The sequence below is a fragment of the Pungitius pungitius genome, chromosome 7 (genome assembly GCF_949316345.1).
Source record: "Pungitius pungitius chromosome 7, fPunPun2.1, whole genome shotgun sequence".
Taxonomy (NCBI): domain Eukaryota; kingdom Metazoa; phylum Chordata; class Actinopteri; order Perciformes; family Gasterosteidae; genus Pungitius; species Pungitius pungitius.
In genome coordinates, this window is record NC_084906.1 from 3,529,860 (window position 1) to 3,548,751 (window position 18,892).

General features: G+C 45.6%; 1 protein-coding gene across 3 annotated transcripts in view; it reads right to left on the reverse strand.

Annotated features, from left to right (window-relative positions):
• fnbp1l (formin binding protein 1-like) overlaps nucleotides 1-18,892 on the reverse strand; it is a 31,848-nt gene that overhangs the window by 9,986 nt on the left and 2,970 nt on the right. For 2 of the 3 annotated variants that reach the window (XM_062563256.1, XM_062563257.1), the window contains exons 2-10: nucleotides 6,980-7,095; nucleotides 6,280-6,330; nucleotides 5,534-5,681; nucleotides 4,758-4,820; nucleotides 3,682-3,786; nucleotides 2,852-2,980; nucleotides 2,533-2,679; nucleotides 2,153-2,386; nucleotides 678-854 (exon numbers count right to left, since the gene is read on the reverse strand). In XM_062563256.1, coding sequence (XP_062419240.1) covers nucleotides 678-854; nucleotides 2,153-2,386; nucleotides 2,533-2,679; nucleotides 2,852-2,980; nucleotides 3,682-3,786; nucleotides 4,758-4,820; nucleotides 5,534-5,681; nucleotides 6,280-6,330; nucleotides 6,980-7,095 — 1,170 coding nt within the window. The remainder of the gene's footprint in view (nucleotides 1-677; nucleotides 855-2,152; nucleotides 2,387-2,532; nucleotides 2,680-2,851; nucleotides 2,981-3,681; nucleotides 3,787-4,757; nucleotides 4,821-5,533; nucleotides 5,682-6,279; nucleotides 6,331-6,979; nucleotides 7,096-18,892) is intronic. The other variant, XM_037470500.2, reaches the window with a different exon arrangement.

Here is an 18,892-nt window from a genome sequence, read left to right on the forward strand (position 1 = left end):
ATTCCTACGTGTATTATCATTCCCTTTAAATAAGTTCAAAGACATGGACGAAATTCTCTTCCTGTCTGGAAAACCTCCCCCTTAATGAGGTGATATCCAATAAGAGTTAAAGTCGTCACTGCAAACTCCAGCCAACAGCAGAGCAACGCACCTGATGTGAAACACATTATTCATCCCCCATTTCCCCTGGAAACACTGCAACCAGAACGTTTAAAAACATCTCCAAATGCCGCAGGCGCGCACAAAAACGCACACACACACACACACACACACACACACACACACACACACACACACAATCAACAAGGATCCTCCATCTTGTGATTGGAGCAGACATCTGTTCAGGAATGAAAGGAGAGAATCACACAAAAACCAAAGGCAGGTAAATAAAAACTGGAAGGTTGAAAAAAAAAAAAAACAACCCAAGAGGGGAAAGGACAGGAATGGATGATAGAAAAGCTACATGGGGTCTGCAAGTTCCATCGATTTAAAATTTAAGATACGTTTCAAAAATACCAATGAAATCAGACCTCTGACCAGAACACAAACTGGCTTTGAGATACGTTTTTTTACAACATATTTTCCTGAAATTGAAGACCATGTAGAAGAAATAAAAAAACGAAAAAACCATATCAACCTGTCAATCAGACACACTGCAACGCTACTTCCTGCCTCACCCCTTTCCTCAGGCCCCTCACATTCTGGGGTTTTCTGGGTACTGTAGTCTTTTTCTCAGCAAGATAGTGGCTCACTAAATCAGTGCTGAACCGGGGTGGAGGGAAAATGTGGGAGGCGGACCGGGAGCGGGAGGTGGAGGAGGAGGAAGGTGGTGGAGGAGGAAGGGAGGAAGGGGACTGGTGGGGAGCAAGAAGAGAGGACAAAGCCACAGGTCAGGACGACATCACGTACACGGCGGTTATTCACAGGATTACGATGGAGGCATCAACGCGTCCCAAGCAGGACTCGTGTGGGACTCTTCCTCATTTGATGTGCGTGTGTGTGTGTGTGTGTGTGTGTGTGTGTGTGTGTGTGTGTGTGTGTGTGTGTGTGCATCCGACAGGAAGTCAGCAACTGAGAATTCATTAAAGGCCATTAAAAGTATTTTCTCAAACAGCATCAGAATGCGTGACGAGGTTTCACATGAACACAGTATTTCCCAACAGTTTAAGTCATTTTACTTGTCATTGGTTGGAAAGAGGGGGGGGGGGGTCTGCTGGCTAGAAAAGGTCATGGCACAAAATAAATACATAATTGACATACAAATTGAAACACAGTAATATTTTCATCCACAAAAATAAATAGTTGATGACTAAACATGGATATATGACTTCATTTTTTAAAAACTTTTTGACACTTCTTAGGGGCTTCAAAAAAAAAAACAAAAAAACCTCACTTGTTGAAAAATGTAACCGACCCGAACACACAAACGCACACCGTGTGCATCACATGAGCTCCCTGGCAGACCGAGGCAGCTGATGACGCCATCATAAACCAACAGCGGCGATAATGATTAACCAACATGGGCTTTATGGAGGGGCAAAAGTCCAACAAGTGCATCGGAGGAGCGAATTGAGGGCATTGTTGCAAACTCTGGAAAGGTGACAAAAATCCATCCGACTCCCGATGACAAAACCACAGAGGAGCCGACGGAGTAATAAAAGCACGTGCTTGGCATGTGACCTACGGCACGAAGCTCCTATTCAGCTGCAGGGTGGCGAACTGCTACTGAAGCATTGACTGACCCGTGAGGAAGTGACCACGGGGCCGTTTCTCAAATGACACGAATAAATCGTGAATCATCAAGCAGCAACATCTGAAAGAAGACTGTCCTTGTTCCAAAAAAAAAAAGAGGCCCGGTGCATGACATCTATATCTGTAGGCCATGTTTTTAAAGGGTCTACTGGTCATTTGCCGTTTCAACACAAATGAAAACGATTATTGTGTTTATTAATAGCTTTATAGAAGAGGTTGCAGCTTATAGTGTTTTTTTCAGTGTCTCTTCAGTTTAGAAAAGATTTCTGAGAGAACGGTTATAATGATTCTGCCAGAGAACAACCCCCGACTAGTGCGCCCGAGTTGACGATTCGATTCATTTCTTCATAAAGTCGTATTTTCGCGGCGCCTCGGTGAGATAAAAATGAAAGCGTCGTACCTTGGGCTTCTTGCCAAACAGCCACAGCTTGTTCTTGGTTCTGCTCATGGGGTGTTTCGGGTCGGTTCGTGAGGCGGGGGGGCCCTCCCTGTCCCTGTCCTTGTCTCCTTTGGGCGTGTTGCTGATTGTCCCGTCGGATCCGGTTCGGCTCAGATTCTGACTGAAGTCCTCAAAGGGGAAGTCGCCCGGAGGTTCGAAACCCGACTTGAAGGACTCCACGACGATGGCTGAATCCTGAGGAGGTGGATGACGGGGGGGGGGGGGGGGGGGGGGGGGCGGATGAGCGGTCGGAGGCGGGAAGAAAAAAAAAAAAAAGGATGATTGTGACGGGTTTGGTCCCGCCTCTCTTACATCCACCTCGACTCCGGCGTGCCACCTACCCGTCGCATGTCCACCGCCTTGGCAGCGGACACCATCCCCTCCAGGCATTTGGAGACGATGGGGATGACTCTCCGCTCGGCCTCGGCGAAGCTCCGGTACGTCTCTCCGAGCTTCACCGTCCGCCGGTCGTCCATGTCCTGCAAATTCTGTAGCGGGGCGCAGAGGGATGGGAATGAACAGCAGTGACAAAGCGCCCCCTGTCTTTAAAACGCAACGTTTCGGTGGGACAAGCGGATATGAATTACGACGAGACTAACAACCCCCCCCCCCCCCAATCAAACATGGACGTGAGGCAAAAGTTGAACACGTCTGCTCTACCTTGAAGATGTGTGGTATGGCGTTGTTGAAATGTTTCCACTGCTCGCCGTTGAAGTTCTGCAGCTGGGCGGCGTACTCGTTCTTGCTCTCGTCGGCCATGTGAGTGCGCAGGTAGAACTGGGCCTTGGCCTGAGCGAACACAAGCCACAGAAGCGTGAGCGGGACCACACCAGGGCCAGGGGAGCTGCACGGACGGTGCGCTTCTCCCCTCTTGGTGGAGTGTGGTGTTTTAAGTAGACGTGGCATAAAGAATACAAAGTTCTGCTACCCTGGAGCCTCTCAATCGGGTTTTACAAGCTTTAAAAGGGGCATTTCTTATCGGACTACATCCGAGATTACGTTTTCGCTGTGTTGTTTTCAGGCTAAGAGTTTCTTGGAACTTGGTGAAAGGACGTGTTGTGGGCCAAGGAGGGACCCATTGCATTTTGGAGAAGATCAGAATCACATATTATTTTTCCCTTTTGTTAACATTGGCAGAGGTCTACGCGCTCTGTGTGCCCTTCTGGTTTCCATAGTTTACACTTAAAAACCGTTTCTCAGTACTCATCTAAAAACAAGGCTTAGCGGGCTGTACTTTTACCCTCAATTAGGAAAGGCTTATTTTCCTTCAACTTTTACTCAATCCACCTCGTCTAATTATACAGTGAGTGTTAAGGGAAAAGGGAGCGGCAGTGTAATTTCATAGGCATCAATTATACACTACTAACTTTAAGGAAAACAAAATATGAAATAAATGCATTTCTCATCCCAAAATGTTGGTCATGTGCCCACTGCAGACGCAAAGTGAATATGCCATAGACTGACTAATAATTGACAGCAGAACTTCCTACCTTCTCCACCTCCGATTTGGTGGCATTGATGTCATTATCTAACCGGTCGTAGGTAATCTGGGATTTCTCTGCTTCTTTACACTCTCTCTCAAACTTCCTTTTACTCTGAAAGAAAGACAGAAAAAGAGAGAAAGTCATTTTAGACACACCAAGAAAGACAAATAATACAGCATATCCTCTTGATTATGATGCATTGTCTCTCTTTCTTTTCATTCATCCCTCAGTAAATTAAACTAAAAGAGTGGTTTTTTTTTTTTAAAAAGCCAAAAGGAGATGAATCAGGGCAGAGGGAAACATTGTTTGCTTCCTTCCAGCCCATCTGGGTCACATTAGTTGTGAAGGAAACAGAGTGAATAGCTGAGACATTACAGTCCAGTCACCGAGCAGTCACTGTTAAAGTCACGCCGAGCACACGAGGAAACAATCTCCATCACATGTGCCGGAGCAAAAAACTCCTCCAATGGGCCACAGGCCAAACAATGCGTGTTCCATTAAAATACTCATTAAACATGCCGTAATTAGCCTTTCAGCTCTTATGGAATTGTGGTTCATAACAACAATGAGCAGATTTATATGAAATAACTGAGCAAATGCAGTTATTCGCCCTCCGCACTGAACAAATGGGATCCCTCTCTTTTTAGGAGCCAAGCAGAAGGTTGCAGAGGGCTAAATGCGGCACATGGGCCTCTGCTTGGTATTGATTTGGGAGGCTGGTGGACACCCTACCGCCTGTGTGTGTGTGTGTGTGTGTGTGTGTGTGTGTGTGTGTGTTTCCTGGTCCTGGCCCCTGTCTTTTGTCCTCATTGACTGGGAAGTTTGCCAAGAAAGAAGAGAAGCTCCATTTCCATGTTATACTTTCTATTAATTTTAGCCCAACAGTGGAGAGGAAAGGAATACACAACCATACAAAAGCGTATCCAAGGATCACGCATTCACATTTTCAACAGCCTGCGTTGGATCGGCAGAGGTATTGGTGCCGAGCCCCAGTTTCCCCACAGCTACCCTTGTTAGCATTATTTGAGGAGGGTACATCCGCCTGTCCCCAAAAACAAACACTTTTTCTATTCCTCACTTACATTGTCCATCAGTTTCCAGCAATGATCCAAATGCTGCTGGGCCTTCCTGGCCTCCTGTAGATGCTGCTCAAATATACACACACACACACACACACACACGCACACGCATCAGACATTTACACAAAGTGTATATAAAAACACACAAAGAGGAGTGCTGTGGCCAGTGACTAAAGCGGTAAAGTTACAAAGTGAGACTTGACGGCACTGAAAACTAGTTACTTATTACATAATTCTGAAAGTGTCATTATCAAAAAAGCAGGTGAGTCGACCCTCAGTTTGTGTAGTTTTGACAAAATATTATTTCCACGGTCAAGAAAAGAAAAAAAACATTCATACCTAAAAATGATACACTTCTTGTGTAAGCCTGTAGAGGCTTCACAGTGTGTCACTGCGTGGAACGGAATGGGATGTTTAATTCTTCACAATAAGAGGGCGCTGTTCTTCTAAAGCTCGTTGATCTCACATATTCAGAGCTCATAGCTCATCATGGCTCAGCAGATGGTGGGAGTAAAAAAAAACAAAAAACAGATGGTGCACATCCCATCCAAACAATATTTATCCTCTTGAGTGAAGCCAAACTGAAAATAAATGCACACGAGGCGACACACAGGATACTAAAAGGCAAACAGCAACATCCTCTCCTCGACAGGAAGCGGCAGGATTCCTGGGAGACTTGGTTTAGATGATCAATAGGCGCATTGTGAATTGCACTGATGGACCCTCCCGGGGTCCCTCGCGTTGGCCCCGTGCGCAGGGGGCCGAGCCGCCGTACTCACGTGCTTGCGCTCAGCTTTCAGGTCCTGGCTGTACCGCATGAGCTCGCCGTACACCTTGTGGGTCATCTCCTCCGCCACCACCTCCCTCTGACCCGCGTAGTCGTTGAGCTCGTTCAGCACAGCGTAGAAGGACAGACATGATGTGAACCTACGCAGCAGACACACACACACACACACAGACGTGTGTGCGATTAGCACAGCGCGTTTCTTCCAATTGAAACGTGTTCTTTCTACTCATTCAATTCACTTTTGTGTGTGTGTGTGTGTGTGTGCGTGTTTGTCACAACAATTCAATTATTGTGCAAGACATAGGATCAATAAATGAGTAGACAGCTCTATAGATTTTAAATTTCTTTGTGGAATCGGTGATAAATGAGACTTGAAATAAATTAATTACAAAGAGGGAGGACCTTCCATTAGCTCTAATGGCCACTCAGACCACACATCATCTTGACAAAGTTGTCTCAACGTTTCCCACGCGCCTAAAACACAGGTAACCTGAGGAAGCGTTTTCGTGTGCAGGACATTTAGAGCCGTGTATCAAGTTTGAAAGAGTGGTTGTCAGCAATCACATGACCAGGTGTTTGCAGCGAGGAGGATTGTGTGTGTACCCGTGTGCATTATGCACTGCACCAATGTCAAATGATCATTTGAACCATCTCCACATTCACTGTCAGTCAAAATTAATTAAATCAAACAAAAGCAGACTGGGTGGCAAATAGAAACTATGGTCCACATTTACTCACCTCGGCTCCTCGTCTTTAGAGCGCTTTGGGCAGTATTTCTTCACCAAGGTCCTGATAGGAGAGAAAGACGGAAGCAGACAGAGGTTAGAAATACTGTCTGATATTCTAAGCCTGGCGGTAAGTTACAACACACACACACACACACACACACACACACACACACAGGATCTCTGTGTTTTATTAAAGATGAAGCAAAGATTTAAATATCAAAGCTTGTGCCTGTCTGCTCCGTCGGGCTCTGACAATAGAGACTCCAGCACAGCAGTGGGTTCATGGTTGAACAGAGGCTTGTATGAGTGTGTGTGTTTTCAACAACAGAAAGAGTGTGTCTCTTTTTGTATTGTACAAACATGCACACGTCCATCTTCAGACCTGCAGCACAGTGTGTGTGTGTGTGTGTGTTTGTGTGTGTCTCTCACACACACATTCTGAAGGGATTTCCCCTTTGAAATAAACCACTGGGACTCGACTGCTTTTAAATGAGGTGTTTTCAAACCAGTGATTAAACACACATCACCCCCTGGTGAAAACGAAAATGAAAGAGCAGTTCAGAAATCAGTACCGAGAGGTCGTCAGCATGAAATCACTTGGATTGAATGATCCCGACATCATTGTCAAATGACAAAGAGCCCAAATGGAGTGTCTCCGTAGCTGCTACAAAGGCCCTGTACGGTATATCTGCCTGTGTGTGTGTGTGTACCGTAGCTGCTTGGCGTAGTTTTGCTCTATGTCCAGCCTCTCCTTGACAAACTTTGCGTAGCGCTCAAGGAAGTCGATCCCCCACTGAGTGTGTTTGTCCAGATTATCAAACTGGTCCTGGAGAAGAGAGGGGAAGGAGATGCCATGGAGGGGAGGGCAGATGAGAGAGAGAGAGAGAGAGAGAGAGAGAGGTTCAGCCGTTTTAATTTAAGCCTGTTTTTATTTCACACAAATGAAATACACGTACACATACATTAAGAGAATAACACATCTGCTAATTCAGTGCATGCATTATAATGAGCCAAAATGATAATCAGTATGAAGCTTCCATGAGCAAATGTTACATGACAGCTGGAAGATAAAGAAAAAGCACATAGTATGAGCCTGCTGACCCTCTTGGTTGTTAACTTATCACCTTTACAAAGGGTCTTATTTCCACTGTGAGCAAAACCCCTGCAGCCACACCAACGAGCCGCCGGGCCAAAACGATAATCTGGCAGAACAAAAACAACGAACAAAAGGGGACCCCCCTGCGTGTTAAAACACATTTTTAAAAACAGGGACGGGTGAAGCATGGACCGGCAGAGCAAACGGCGTCCGCGGCCCTCGGGCCAGCTTTCATCAGCGGGAAAGGAGCTGAAAAAAAGATCAGAGTGGTGCAAACGAGCGGCGAGAGCATCGCAGCCAATTTCAAGCCTACTTTGTGGTTCCATCACAACGATTTCAACCTTTTTGCAGCAGAGACGCCAAACTCTGACCGAGGTGAGCTGGGTGCAGCAAAGAAACCCTCTGGCCATCGTTCAGGTGCACCCTGCCGGTCCCCGCTGCCTCCTTTTAGCCGGTGCGTGCGTGCGTGTGTGTGCGTGTGTGTGTGTGGCGGCGCCTATGAATAAGTAATAGAGTATGAGCTCATCATGAAGCTTGTGGCAAAGCGGAGAACGCAGACCGGCTGGGGAAATGAAAACATCTTTGTGCCTCTGGGTGTCTCGGCTCGCAGGAACAGCAGGAGGAGGACGGAGAAGAGGGATGAGGATGAGGAGGAGGAGGGTTTTAGCACAGTCGACTAAATGTGAGAACAAGGAAGTGGCCCACGGGGCTGTAGCACCTGCGCCTGCCATTTCCTGTGCCACTCTAGCCTGTAATCATAAGACCGGCAGGTGCCAACTTGCTAATGACACAATGACTGTCCGAGGTATTTACAGTCACATGACGCGTTCCTCCTCAGCACGTCATGCCACTTGGTACTGGGCCCGGAAGCAACTTTGGCTTCAAATAAGCCTTTGTTTCCTTTTAGTATCATTACTACAAGACCTGCTGCCGAGTATCAGACAGGCTTTTATTTTGGTCTGATTTGATTTTTTCAAACGTAAAAAATGTAATGCAGGCACAAAACGGACACGTTTGTCCTTCCCAGAATCAAACCTCCCAAAAATGGGTCACAGCTCTCTGTCTGCCTCCCTCTCCGCTTTAATGAGCTCCGATCGCAGGCTGGGAGAATAAATTAGTCATTTTAGGTCCCAGACGGGGGAGAGCTTAAGACGCCCTGTGCGTCGATCCCACGCAGGCCGGTCCAGCCAATCAGAGAGCCGGGCTGCCTGTGTGCATTCCACGGGGAGAGGGCAGGTTAATTAGCATAGAAAACGCTGCTAGGACAAAAGGCTAATTACGATCTGTGGCATTCCTGAGCAGTAACACACACACACACACACAAGGAAATGTCAACTTGTCTGAAACACTGGCATCACCGGTGACCCCCCCGGGCTCTGACTGAGCTTTGTGTGTGTTTGTGTGTGTACATTCTGTGTATCCGTGTTCATCTTCCTCAAAAACAAGCTGAAAAAGGAGAGAAAGGCTCTTCCAGGAATGAGATGGGAGGGGAGAGACAATGTTTGTGAGTGTGTGTGTGTGTGTGTGTATGAGGGAGGAGCAGAGCGGCATTTTGAAAGGGTAGGTAAGAAAAACAAGAGGAGCGTAGGAAGAAAAGTGTACAGCAGCAGTGTGCATCTGTGTGTGATAAACACACAGATGCATTTTGGCACTTAAAATCGATCAAATAATCATCCTAAACTTTTACAATGTTTAAGTAATTAGGCTAAGTTTTTAATGTTTTGTTTAGCTGCTATTAAGTGGAGGTGGATTATATGAATAAACAGTTCACATTCATCGAAATCACATTATAGGATGAATATTCTGTAATCAATTAAGAAATTGCTAATATATAAATGATTGATTAATAAATGATGGAATCTTTTTTTTTCTTGCTTGTCCTGCAATTTCAATACCTAAAGTAGAGCACCATTCATTTGCAACGTGGCCCACAGTAAGGGGGATAATCTTAAATTTATATGTGGCAATCACATGCACTGCCTTCCCATTGTTCTATTAACATCCATCAAAGCATGTATTGGAGCTTTGGAATGTTGTTTCGACAAAACAAAAGAGGCGACCTGCATCTACTGAGTAGAAACAAAGCTCCAGGAGGGAAGCACACACACACACACACACACACACACACACACACACACAGAGCACATTCCTCTGTAAATATTCTATATTAAGGACACAGGGGACATAGCATAACGCTCAGGATATAAATACATACGTTTGTGAGATTATTTATGTAGAAAAACACACACACTTTGCCGTTTTATTGTCGAGATCATCTGGATTGGAATAGACTTTTTGCTATATATAAAAAAAAAAATTAAAAAAAAAACGTTGCCAAAAAGTGTCCAGCCTCCATCTATGGGCAAAACAGACAGGAGCTCTGGCCCACTGATGACTCCGACTGGCCCTCTGCGCCGCAAGCTGCAGAAGCTTCAACTGCTCCTCAAACTCTGCGCTCAATGCTCGCTGCTTTCAGCCCGAAGGCTCCTGTGTTTTTCTTGTGTCTTCCTCAGAAGGCTTCTAGCAGAGACGCTTCTAGCAGAGACGCTTCTAGCAGAGACGCTTCTAGCAGAGACTCTTCTAGCGGAGACGCTTCCCTCTACGGTTCCCTGGTGCGAAACCAACAAAACCGCAGCTCACACCTTCTTCTAACCACCTTGCATCCCTTCACATTTCTTGCGGATAGTTCAGAATAAGAGCCACCAAACGCTCGATTTGCAGGGAGGCTTTTGCTGTGAAAAGCACCAGCAGGAAGTGTTGAGCTCGCAGTACCACCCAATTGACAGTTTGCTTCACTGCTCACAGTGTTGCTTAATAATGTAAAATAGAAAAAGAAACAACAACAACGCGATGGAGTTATTGACTCATACTTCATCACGTTTGTGCTTTGGTTGGGCTTTCTTGACCCTGACATGCCACATCTGTAGCACGAGCATCAACCCACCGCAGATGTTCTCAAGTCGTTGTTATTAAGAGAATTCCAAAGCGAAGTCTGGTGGGTCTCAGTCGGCTGGGATTCAGACCGTCGCTCACGTCGATCGGCGGGGTCAAACTACACCAAGCTGGTTTTCAGGTTACGCCCGCGTCCCAAAGTTCACCGATGGGGTCAAATAGGTGCGACGTCGACAAAGGGCCGTTTCTTCGTCTTAATAGCTAACAATAGATGGAGCTTTTGTTTGGTAGAGATGGACAATGATCCCAAACTGAGGGCATTGACTTACACCTCGCTACCAGCTGTGCACATGTTACAGAGGAAGGGGAGCGGGGGGGAAAACACTGAGAAAGACCAACTCTTTCCTAGAAACCCAAACAGAGCGCAGAAGGAGAAGCTTTGCAACTTAAACGCAGACATTTCATGAATTAAAGTACATTTAAAGTCTTTATCAAGTCTACCGAGCAAACATGTTGGTCAAACAGAGCCAGACATTTTAAGACATGAAGCCTTTAGGAAAACGTGATACGTGTTACCACGGCAACTTAGCGGCCAAACCATAACTGGGAAACAAAACAATCTCAGCAGTTTTCCTTTGACTAATCACCAGCTACACTAATTTCTATCCAAGTTTCAACCCAAAACTATGTCTGTATGTGGCAGCTAACGGCCATCTTTGAGCAGGCGCAGACTAAACTCATCAGGAGACGTCCAGCGTTAACCCTGACCCCTGCCCCCCCCCCCACACACACACACACTACAGAAGCACTACAGGGGGCCTGCTACCTCGCAAAGTCATACAGCAAATGGAGCCCGGCAGTGTTTCTGTACAAAATGCTCATATTTATTAAACAAAAGTACGGTGATGGTTTACAGTGAAAATCATAAATCCAGCGATAGGAGGCAAAAAAAAGAAGCATTTCCTCTCTAGAGTCCGACCTCAATTCAGTCAAGAGTCCCACTCAGAAGTCAGTCAGTACATAACAAATCTTTTTGCTGAGTGGGCGGCGCGGCGCCTGGTTACCGAGCAGAGTCTGAGAGAGAGACGCTGTGCACATGGGTGTCATGTGCTCATAATAAACATGAGATGACACTGATCTCCTCTTACCACAATAAACGCTCTGTTGCTGCATCACAGCCGTGCATACACATCCTCTCCGTTTGTCTTACGTACAACTGTATATCTATATATGTCCTAAACATTGAAGCCAGTGTGCTTCATAATGGTCAAGGACAACCATAATAACGGATATTATTTTAGCTTCAGCTGCAGTCCAATATTTCTGCTTAGCCATTAACCTGCTTTATATTCTTTCCATGTGGGATATTCAGTCCCAGAAAGTGTTTTTGCTTGAACTTGTGACAAGTTATTGCAGTGTTAAAGTTAAGCCGTATTGCCACATTAATGTGTGCACCTGTGACTTTCACAATGAGGTCCCAACTTTTCACTTTTTGTGTCCATTTTTGACGAACACACTTAAATTCACCATCCCAGAACATTGTAAACCCTGCAGCCTACTGAATGTTATGATTTTCCTTTCTTATCATCATATATAGAAGTATGTTGCATACACACACACAATTCAAACTACGCATTATTGTATTTTTGTCCCTGCTTTGATTGAAACAAATATTATAGGCAATGTAGATAATCAGGAAGAAACTACCATGGGACGTACAAACAAGGTGGTTCCTTCACAGCCTCGTTCCGCCAAGCAGTGAGCTTCACGTGGCGTTTTTTTACATCCAACTGTCGCATTTACACATCAACATTAGATAATAGCCAATCAGCTATTAAACTATCCGTTTAATTGGTTTACCTGATCAATAGGCCGCATCTCTGGTCACTAAAAGGGGATGAGGAAGAGCGGGGAGGGGGCACAGAGTGCGTGGACCACGCAAAAAAAAAAAAAATACACTGCTTGCTCAGAGCGTGTAATAAAAAGGGACACAAAACACTGAGGACATTGTTGCAACTGTTACATATAATGTGTTTGATGGCATTTTCTCCGCAGTGAACCGCCAGAATACCTTCAGTCCAGCCGTTGTCTTCCAAACAAAAACAGAACGGCACGAACGGCAACGTGCAGCATCATGAAGTGCAACGGTCGATAGGAGCAGGCATCCGCTGCATGGCGTCAGGCCCACGGCGCTGAAGACATTATGGACTTTAGTCGTGGTCGTTATGCATGGATATCACATTAAGGCTTACGAGGATTTGCAGACCGCATAAATAATCCTTATCCATTGACACGGGTTTTACATTCAAGGCCATTCCCACTGTGCTGTGTTTACTACTGGCATGTTGAAAACACACACACACACACACACACACACACACACACACGTTTGCGGCGAACACGGCAGGTTTCATGGCAACCTGATCCCCTCTATTGTCTCGCTCTGCTTCAAACCCACACACCTTGATGGACTGGTTAGGCAGGCGAAGGGGGAGAGAAAGACGGGCGAACACAACTGGAGGATAGAGAGAGAAACAGAGCTAATCCACGCATGATCTTGTCCAACCGAGCGCTGGAAACAGCCTCCTTTACACACCAACCCGCGCTCGCTCCTCCCCCCCCCCCGTCCAACATAACACGCCTTCTCCTGTCAGCTGGAATGTGGGGGGAGCTTGGTAGGGGAAGTCAGGCGGGGACGCTGGCGTCTGATCACATTTCGCCGCTACACGGAAGGACCCCCCCCGCCCACCGACCCACAAATCCCCCAACCTGAAGTGCAAAGACTAGACTTCAACAAAAATAAAATATTTCCAGACCACCAACTTTGTCAAACCGTGATACGCAAGTCAGTGAAATCTTTCCATCTCTTTATAGCAGTCATAACATTCTGCTGTTGTGTCGTTTATGGAAGACGATTGAGCTAAAATCTTAAAGTTCACATGGTGCCAAAGCTGAGCCGCAATAAAGAAACGCATTACAAGCAAAATACAATTAGCTAACACGGTGGTAGGCTGAAGTGTACTAATGTTAACCAGTCATGTCTGAATGGAAAACAAAAGCTGTTTGATTTGTTAAATAAATATATGTTTCTCTGCTTCGTTTGTAAATGCCAGTGACTTGGATCAGTCTGACCCTCCTCGTCGCAAGCCCTGAACTTGAAGCCCTCGGACTCAAGCAGATTTTATCGGTCACTATCTAATGGGGAAAAAAGGTGAAAGAGAGACGAACGCCGTTCTTTTAACTTTATTATTTGACGTTTTCAGGACGTGGGTCTTTTTGCATTAGCTGGGTATGTTGTATGTTGATCAGACAAGAAGACAGAGGTGATGAGATTTATTTGGTTGTTTGTTCTGTACACATGACATTTACTGTCCGTCTGGGAAGAGGAATTCCTCCTCTGTCGCTTTCCCTGAGGGTTCTTCTCATTTATCGACAAAAAGGGGGGATATTGGGCTGAATAAATACATGGAACTTAAAGTTGCTGCAGTTGCCAGAGTGCAACATAAAGACTTCAGAGGCCGTCTTTCTAGAGACACCATCGTACGACACAATAAAAAGCATCAATACTACATTTTTATTTATTGCATTATGGAGGTTTAGTTTAATGTGTAAAGAATGGGGGTGACTAAGCTCTGTGAGACTTTATTGTTCCACTTCAAAACAAATAATGGCAACAGCATCCAACAGAAGAGTCTCACACACACACACACACACACACACACACACACACACACACACACGCGGTTGACTGTGGGCTTTGACACTTGGTTTTTGGGGGCTGGCGGCTGCTCCTATTTTTAGGCGATGAACACATCACATGAGCTTTAGTCCCGCCGGCGCCGTCAATCACTAAACTAGAACTTGAATCCGATCCTTGCATCCTTATTTGCGACTGACCATCAGGTTCGGCAGGACGAACGAATCACTTTGTCACAAGGCAGGCCGTTGGTTAAAAGGATACAACTTCCACCCACTAAATATGAAGGTCACCCAGCAGTCTGTCAGCTTAGCGGGAGAACGGGGAACTGCTAAACACAAAAGTGGTGAAATACACAAGTTGTGTGATATATAGAGAGTAGATGTGATGTGTTAGTGAGCATTAGGCCGTTTCAGTTAGAGCCAGAGTTCTCTGAACTTATATGACAGTGGTATTCATCTTCAAACTGTTCATTTAACATTGGATTTAAAAGACTTGAAGATAAGATTCCCATTGACCGCAGCAGAAAAATGACTATTTGGAATGTCAAATTAGTTTAAAATTGCTTCATCTACTGGGATCCAAATAGTCTCTGTATCCCTACAGATATAAGTGAAATATTCCGCCCAATGTTCCCTTACAGCCAGCTGATTCCTATTTAATAGGTCGCATTGACTCCAAACCCTCCGTGCACTGAGAAAAGTCTTTGCCACGGTACGAACAAGCAAGCGCTCTCTTACTTCCTGCAGGGAGTAGCTGAACATCATGTGACATGCTGACAGAGGATCCTGTGCAGCCGGCATGCCCGAGTTCATTTTTTCCACCGCTGTCTGCGTGTTTAACAGCAAAGAACAACACAAACTGGCCTCCGTGGTGCATTTTGCTGTTAATGTGTATCATGTGTTAACCATTAACTCCATATCCTATGACTAATGTCCGATGTGCAGTCAGACCGTGCCTGAAGTACAAGTATTGCGGTCCTCAGCTAAACCAATTTTGAAAAAATAAAATAAAAACCCTGTTGTTTTTCAAGAGGAACAGTTGTGGAGAGTACCTTGGACGGCTAGGTCTTATTCCAAAGCCCTTACTCAGCATTAGAAAAAGAGAAAAAAAGGGCCAAGCAAAGTAAACATATTGGATTAAAAGGGGCCTCAGTAGTGAGCGGCATTTACACCGGGGCCCGCCGAGATCAATCCACTAAATCATCAGATGGTAACTGAGGTTGTTCAGTCCGGCCTCATCGAGCTGATCTTTGGTCCCGACTTGTTGTTACACTGCTGAGCTTTCTCATTCGTACTAGAACCAAAAATCGGAAAATATGATACTATATTTTCACTGTATACTAATATATATATATATATATATATATATATACACACACACACACGCTACATAATACCTGCCTATAGCTCACGGCACAAGAGTAAACGCGTTGGACTGGTCCACCCTTTTGAGAAGTGTAACAACTATTTTGTTTAAATATGAAACTGCGGCTGGATAGATTGGACTATGGCGGGCCAACCTAGTCCACACATCTACTGGATATGAATATATAACAGTTTTTCTACCTTAACTAGCATTAATATCAGCTACTGCTGCTGCTCTCAAGCAGTCCTCCCCTCCCGACACTAGCGGGCCCCCATCATGTCTCTGACATTTACAGTTGGCCGATTGAAGCATTGGAGGCATCAGATTGTCAGGAAATACACCCTAAATATTTTAACACCATTCCTAAAATAACAATAAAAAATCCTTTACGCTTGCATCTTCTTCCATCTGTCATATATATTTTTTGGAAGACTTAAGAAAAAAAAAAACAGAGTGAACATCCTTTATCCTACACCACCTGACATATTCTGGTTGAGGCTCCCTGTGGAAACCTGTGGGCCCAATGTGTACCTCACAAACAGGTTACCTAGGTAACCAGAAACCTTGCACGCAAAGCAGCTAGTGTGCGTGTGTGTGTGTGTGTGTGTGTGTGTGTGTGTGTGTGTGCGAGTGCGCAAATGAGCAGCACAGAGCTGTTTTATTGGGCTCTGCAACAGCGTGGGACAAATAAAGCGCGTGGGAAACCTCCCCCCCCCCCCCCCCCCCTCGCTCACATTACTTTGTTTCGTCGTATGCAAACGGGCCGGGTGTCAGACGGAGAGAGGAAAGAGAAAGGGAGAAGGGGCGGGGCTGTCCTAGTTACTGTATCCTTTCGGCACAGGACGGCGTGGTATGTGAAGTGTGGTGCCAAAGCCCGTGTTTCCCATACACATCAACCACAACAGCAGATGAAATGCACCAGCAATAGGTCCTGCGGGCTGATAGGGCCGTATCGTAAAACTGATTTTGTACACAATGCCAACTGTCGGCAGGAGGGGCGGAGACCAGCAAGAACCCTTGTGGGGGCTCCTGGAGGTCAGCATCCATCAGTGGTTGATATGCAGGGTTCCATCAATGGAAACGTTAGGGATTATAGCTTTTATTTGGATGCTCTTGATGAAGAGTAACTCAGAGGGGAAAAACGTGTAAAGTGCTCCATACTTTTTGAAAATAAGTTCATGAAGGTACCGCTTGGTTTATTTGACCAGAGTTTTTAGTCATTGAAATAACCTACTTAGATCATCTTAACAGCAATTCCACATTACTTAAGTTTATTAAGAAGTCTGTGACATAAATAACATTTAAATACACTTCTATTGTAGCTTGTGGGAAAAGCTTTCTGATCCGAGGGAGAAGAGGCAGGGTTTGTTGAGGAGGCGGAGGAGGAGGAGGAGGATGAAGAGCGTGGGCCTTAAGGATGGAGGAGCTCACACACACACACACACACATGGAACAAAAAGGTGCTTGATTTATTGCACATTGGTAGCTACGGGAAGTGATGGTACTGTAGAGACCGAGAAGCACATCACTAAACATGGAACCGACCCAACGATCAGTGGGCACTGCGACGCACAGCACTTCACCGTCAACCCGTATCCACCACAACATACTGTGTCACTGTGTCACATGGTAGGAGCTAGATTGAAGAACTGATAAAAGGAAAACCGTTGAATAAATGAATGGCCCAGTTTACTTATTTGTGGACATTGCAAAAAATATTTTTTTTTTCTTGTTAATATGAATTATGTCAATCTCTGTGCTCAAGTGTATTGATGAGACTGTGGAAACACGGCATTGATTGCCAAAAAGTATGCTCATTGACGTGTAAAATGACCCGCAATGAAGTAATGAGATTAGAGGATATAAAGACCATGGTGTAAGCAATATGGCAATAATCAATATAATGGCTACTCCCCAGCCCTACACTCTCCTATATACATCCGTTCAATCAATTGGGTGTCACAGCTAATAATCAGGGCTGAAAACTCAACACCACGTGCAGCACAAGTAGACTTTGGAGTGACAGCAGAGAGCCATCCAGCAGAGGCTTAGTGTAATGACTGGGTTGAAAAAAAGTTGGGAAAGTTCAACAGAAAAATTCCCATCATATTCTAATTTTCCCCCGTGTCCAAAATAATAATAATAATAATAATAAAGCAACGGACTAATAAACAGCTGACAGACAGACTGACTCCTCCTAACTCAACGGCTCATGTATCTTATCCTGATTCGATTTTCACTTCCTGTGAGGAATACATAATGTGTGTGTGTGTATAAAACCGGTTCATCCCGGGTCACTGCATCGGTCCGTCGGGCGCACAGATGTGATGGCGACCTAGTCCGAGAAGGGCTCGAGTGCAAAACAGCTGGCTCGGTGGACGCAGCTGTGAATGCATGCGCAGGGAGCACAGGGAGCGATGGAGGGAGGGATGGAGCGATGGAGGGATGGAAGGAGCACAGGGAGCGGTGGAGGGAGCAGAGGGAGGGAGAGCGGAGGAGCCGAGGGGACGAGGAAGAAGGCAGCTGTGGTTGCGAGTGTGTCAGCATCACTTCCCACGGAACCAGATGACGGATTCGGAGAAGTATTCGTACAAGTTCATTTCCCACTTTTAGTCGGCGGCCTTTCACTTTGACGCTGCCTTTCTTTTGGGATGGTTTGAATAAAGAAAAGAAAAAAATGACTGTATATGCTAAATGGCTTGGCAAAAGAAAAGGTTTAGATGGAGTACTAATTAAACTATATAATATTATGGCGGAGGAAAGTTAGCATGGCAGCTATGAGCAGTGAAAGAGTTCAAACACAGTGTTCATGTTACAAAGTAGCCTACCAGGAAAGTGTAACCTCATTTTGCTTCGCTCTGACCTGCAGCCCCACGTGTCCGGGTGTATCCTGTTACGGCTGCAGCAGCCAATCGTCATTAATGTTTAATTCAATCCATTATGTCGGTCTACTCCCCTCGCAGTGCATGAAAACCTTCATCAGTTCACCTCCTCCCCCACGTATGAAAATATCTGCCTCCATTCCCCTCTGGGGGCTGTCTCCTCCTCCGCTCTGTCACACCTCCTCCCTCACTCTCCATCCTCATCTCCCCCCCCCCCCGGTCTCCTGGAGACATGTGTTTGCACTATTTTGGTAATTAAGAAAGACACCCCCCCCCCCTCTCTCACTCACTCACTCTTCCATATCCAAAGTATGAAGAGCTTTGATCATTAGAAACAACCCTCCTACCCCCCCCCCACCTCCCCCCCGCAGCCTTCGCTTACACATAAAGTGTTGACAAGCTCGACTAGACTGGAGCGACGGGGCACGGCCCTCGGCTTCGACGTGACTTCGTCCTCGCCGGCTGTGACAGAATCTCGCCAATACTGAAGAACAAACTCTAATAACCTGAGTATTTAAATGCATGAAAAAAAAGTTTAAAAAAAAAAAAAACATTTTAATTTAACAACGCTGACAATTTGCATATTTGATCATATGAAATCAGCAGCGTTTCATCCTCAGCTGAGATGATAGTTTGATGCAAGACAACACTAGTTGACAGCAGCAGAGATGTACTCTATAAACACCCC